Source organism: Microtus ochrogaster, unplaced genomic scaffold, assembly GCF_000317375.1.
Source record: "Microtus ochrogaster isolate Prairie Vole_2 unplaced genomic scaffold, MicOch1.0 UNK81, whole genome shotgun sequence".
NCBI lineage: Eukaryota > Metazoa > Chordata > Mammalia > Rodentia > Cricetidae > Microtus > Microtus ochrogaster.
Window position 1 is genome coordinate 307,664 of NW_004949179.1, and position 4,066 is coordinate 311,729.

General features: G+C 50.5%; 1 protein-coding gene across 5 annotated transcripts in view; it reads right to left on the reverse strand.

Moving 5' to 3' along the window:
- Window positions 1–4,066, reverse strand: part of Gatad2a (GATA zinc finger domain containing 2A) — an 88,647-nt gene that overhangs the window by 7,664 nt on the left and 76,917 nt on the right. For all 5 annotated transcript variants that reach the window (XM_026777753.1, XM_013354975.2, XM_026777752.1 and 2 more), the window contains 3 exons: window positions 1,026–1,158; window positions 792–923; window positions 534–623 (listed from right to left, as the gene is read on the reverse strand). In XM_026777753.1, coding sequence (XP_026633554.1) covers window positions 534–623; window positions 792–923; window positions 1,026–1,158 — 355 coding nt within the window. The remainder of the gene's footprint in view (window positions 1–533; window positions 624–791; window positions 924–1,025; window positions 1,159–4,066) is intronic.

Genomic DNA, 4,066 nt, shown 5'->3' on the forward strand with positions numbered 1-4,066 from the left:
TAGACCAGGCTGGTCTCGAACTCAGAGATCCGCCTGCCTCTGCCTCCCGAGTGCTGGGATTACAGGCATGCGCCACCATTGCCCGGCTGGTTTCTGTTTTAAGGTTAACAAATTAAAAACCAACACACAAAAACCCAAGAGTAGCCTAAAAAAAAAAAAAAAAAACAAAACAACTATTTACCTGTACTGGGAGTCACGAGAACTCAGAGGAAGGAATCATGGAAGGTGTGACAGAGCCACTGAAGTGTGTGGACAGAAGCCTGAGCTGAGAGGCCTCAGTAAAGTCCACATGAAGAGCGCCTGTCCTGCTTTAATCACTCTTTCGATCTTACTGGTTGATCACCACTGACCACAGTCTGTGACATCAACAGAGTGCCTCGTTTGGTGGGGTCCTTTGGGGTACACCTAACACTTTGGTCCTTGCCTGCTAACTTGGGAATAGTCAGTCTTTGCTTTCACAGACCAAGGCTGCTCAGGAACCTAGTCATAAGCAGTGGTGGTATTCGGAAACAGGCAGACAAGTACACACTAACCTGAAGTGATGTCTTGCCAGCAGGAATGTTCTGAGTACCCCGGACGAGTGGGGGAGGGGTGGTCACGGAGGTCCCTGAGGAAGCTGCAGGCTGGAAGATAGCAGGGCGCATCAGCAGGAGGTGGTGCTGGGCAGTTCACACACCTCTGCCCAGTAATCATCTTCTGCTTGCTCCCTGCTGCTCAGGTGCCCTGTGGGTTGGGCCTCTGCCCTGGGTCAACCTCTCTAATCCTGGGGTGCCCAGATTCAGCACATGTACCTTCTGCGCTATGGCTTCCTTTTGTATTTGACTCTGTCGTAGCTTCTTCAACAGAACCAGCTTTGCTTCCTCGAGCCTCAACTCCTCCTTCAGCTGCTTGATCATTCGCTCTCGCTCTTCTGGGCTGCTTTTCTATGAGAGCAAGAGCACAAAATTGGGGAAAGCCTTAGTAGAGACTGCAAAGCTAGGGTGGCCAGGCTCCCAGGCGTGGGCACAAGCCCTGCAAAGGCTCACCAGGAGCGCCTCAGTGCTGGTATCCTTCAAGGATGCTGTGGTCAACCCATTCACCCTTGGGCTTGATGGCTGCTCACTGTCAGAGAGCACGATCACATCAGGTGAGGGAGGTCTTTTCTCAGATTTAATGTCACTGTAAGACAGAGGTAACAAGGGTTAGCATAGCAGTGTGCACTTGGCCCCTGCTGGCCTCCTCCAGGTGCTCTATTGTCCCCAGCTGACTTGCTATCTGTATCATGGATGCTCTCACCGGTCACTGGGGCCATCCATTCCAGAGCATGTACTCTATCTGTGTATACCTGATATACCATGGGTAATGCAGAAAGTGTTAATCTACCGTGGCACTAGATCACGGGTAAACACACTGAGCCACAGATGTGAGTGCTGGGCAGGATGAGACATGAACACTCCAAAGCCAAGGGCTCCCACTGGGAACCACCCAAAAGAAAGTCCCCCCCCCCCATTTAACCCAATCCCACATATCCCCCCAGAAACCCAAACAGCTCAATGGCATGCTGTTGGCCTTTGAATTTCACTCACAAGGGAACCTGGGGCCATCTGTGGGACAGCCTACCTAGGAAACACATAGTATGTTGCTGTGGGACAATGGTTTTACCCTGTAAAGATTTGTTTCTTGTACTTGTTTAATAAAATGCTGATTGGCCAGTAGCCAGGCAGGAAGTATAGGCAGGGAGACCAGGCAGGAAGTAGAGGTGGAGCAATGAGAACAGGAGAATTCTGGGAAGAGGAAAGATTCAGTCTGCAGTCATCACCCAGAAGCAGAGGAAGCAAGATGACAATGCCTTGCTGATAAAAGGTACCAAGCCACCTGACTAACACAGACAAGAATTATGTGTTAATATTCAGGAGGATGCCTATATGTTTGTCTTTGGATTCACCTTCTTATTTAGCTTCAATGAGGACTACTGAGAACTCAAGAACAATGGCAATGGGTTTTTGATCCTACTGCACGTACTGGCTTTGTAGGAGCCTGGGCAGTTTGGATGCTCAACTTACTAAACCTGGATGGAGGTGGGCGGTCCTTGGACTTCCCACAGGTCAGGGAACCCTGATTGCTCTTCAAGCTGATGAGGCAGAGGGACTTGATCGGGGGAGGGGGAGGGAAAGGGGAGGCGGTGGTGGGGAGGAGGCAGAAACCCTTAATAAATAAATAAAATTAAAAAAAAATTATGTGTTAAGTTGTAAGATGTAAGAATGAGTTAATAAGAAGCCTGAGCTAATTGGCCAACCAGTTTATAATTAATGTAGTAGACCTCTGTGTGTTTCTTTGGGACTGAATGACTGTAGGACCAGGCGGGACAGAGACTACTGTCAACAGCAAGTGGCTGCAGTGACTACAGGTCTCAAGGCCTGATCAACTCTGTCTGAGGACCCCAATGCTGTCCTACTCACTACAGTCTGCCCTCTGCCCCCAACCCTGTACATTGCTCAAGTTCAGAGGAAGCTCACTTTACCTGTGAACAAACAGCCAAACACAGCTCCTGGGGAGGAGTGTGTGGGGAGGCACAGGCTGCCAGTTACCAGAGTTCCATCGAGCACTCTTTCAACACTGGCTAAGGACCAATCTCTGAGCTGCTGGCCCAGCAAGCCCATGTCAGTTAATCCACACAGGACCACTCTGACGCTGGACTTCCCCTCTTTATAACAGGTGTTAGAGGGCATACACATTTATTTCTAAAGTCTCAGGGCTAAATGTGTTCTGTTGCAGCACAGGAGTGGGGGCAGCAAATTCTAAAGAAGGTACTGTGCATAGAGGGTAATGTCCCTGGGTGTGTACTCCAACACCCTTCAAGGACCCATCTCCCATCTTGCTTGTGGAAAAGCAGCTCCGGACATGTCCACTAGGTGGCACTGTGACACAAGAGACAAACACAGCACAGATAAAGTTAACTGGAAGTCACAGCACAAAGCTGTTTCGGTGGTTTGTGCTAGAGGAGAGTAAGGTGAGTCACTGAGAAAAGAGCCTCTGGACCCAACAGCCCTTAGGAAGGCAGACAGTCTGACCAGCCAGATGTGGCTCTGGTTTTCTGGTTCCACTCAGAGGCACATGGCAGCTACATAAACACTGGTGTGGCTGCCAAATTGTCAGGCCAGGGGTAAGGACAAAGTCTGAAGGCCCACGCCTGGGGTCTACAGAGTCTGGGGACAGTTGAAGAATAGCAGGCTTTGGCAGCCTAGAAATTGGTCATTTAAAAAGAGACCCTGGAGGGGCTGGAGAAATGGCTTCATGGTTAAGAGCACTGGCTGTTCTTCCAGAGGACCCAGGTTCAATCCCCAGCACCCACAACAGTTCATAACTGTCTGTAACTGGAGTTCTGGAGGACCTGAAACCCTCACACAGACACACTTGCAGGCAAACACCAATGCATATAAATAAATCATTAAATAAAATTTGAGACCCTGGGCAGCTCCCTCTGGTCTCTTCAAATACTCCAGGTCTATCTATCTCTCCTCAATGACAGTTCCGTGGGCCCCACATTGCCCAAGATCAGCTTTCAAGGTGATCTAGCAGCTCTGATTCCAGGCACCATCACCATCAACTGCACACTGTGCAGCTGCAGAGGCCCAGCCTGGCACTGTGAATGTGGTACTGGACAGAGCAGCCAGGCCTACGAGGAACCTAGGACAGATTTCTAGTCCAGGACTGGGTTTCCTGAGCATGCAGAATGACGAAGTCACGTGCGTGCGTGCGTGCGTGTGTGCGTGCGTGCGTGCGTGCGTGTGTGTGTGTGTGTGTTAATTCTTTTCTATCTTCCTGAGGTGGACCGCCTAATAAAACTTGAGATTTGCTGGAGGGATGAGGGGTGGGGCTAGGCAGAGACCATCCTTGGAGACAGCCCTGACCACTGTGCTCTCTAACCCAATCAATAACACACCTCAGAAGCCGGGCGGTGGTGGCGCACGCCTGTAATCCCAGCACTTGGGAGGCAGAGACAGGCGGATCTCTGTGAGTTCGAGGCCAGCCTGGTCTACCAAGGGAGTTCCAGGACAGGCTCCAAAGCTACAGAGAAACCCTGTCT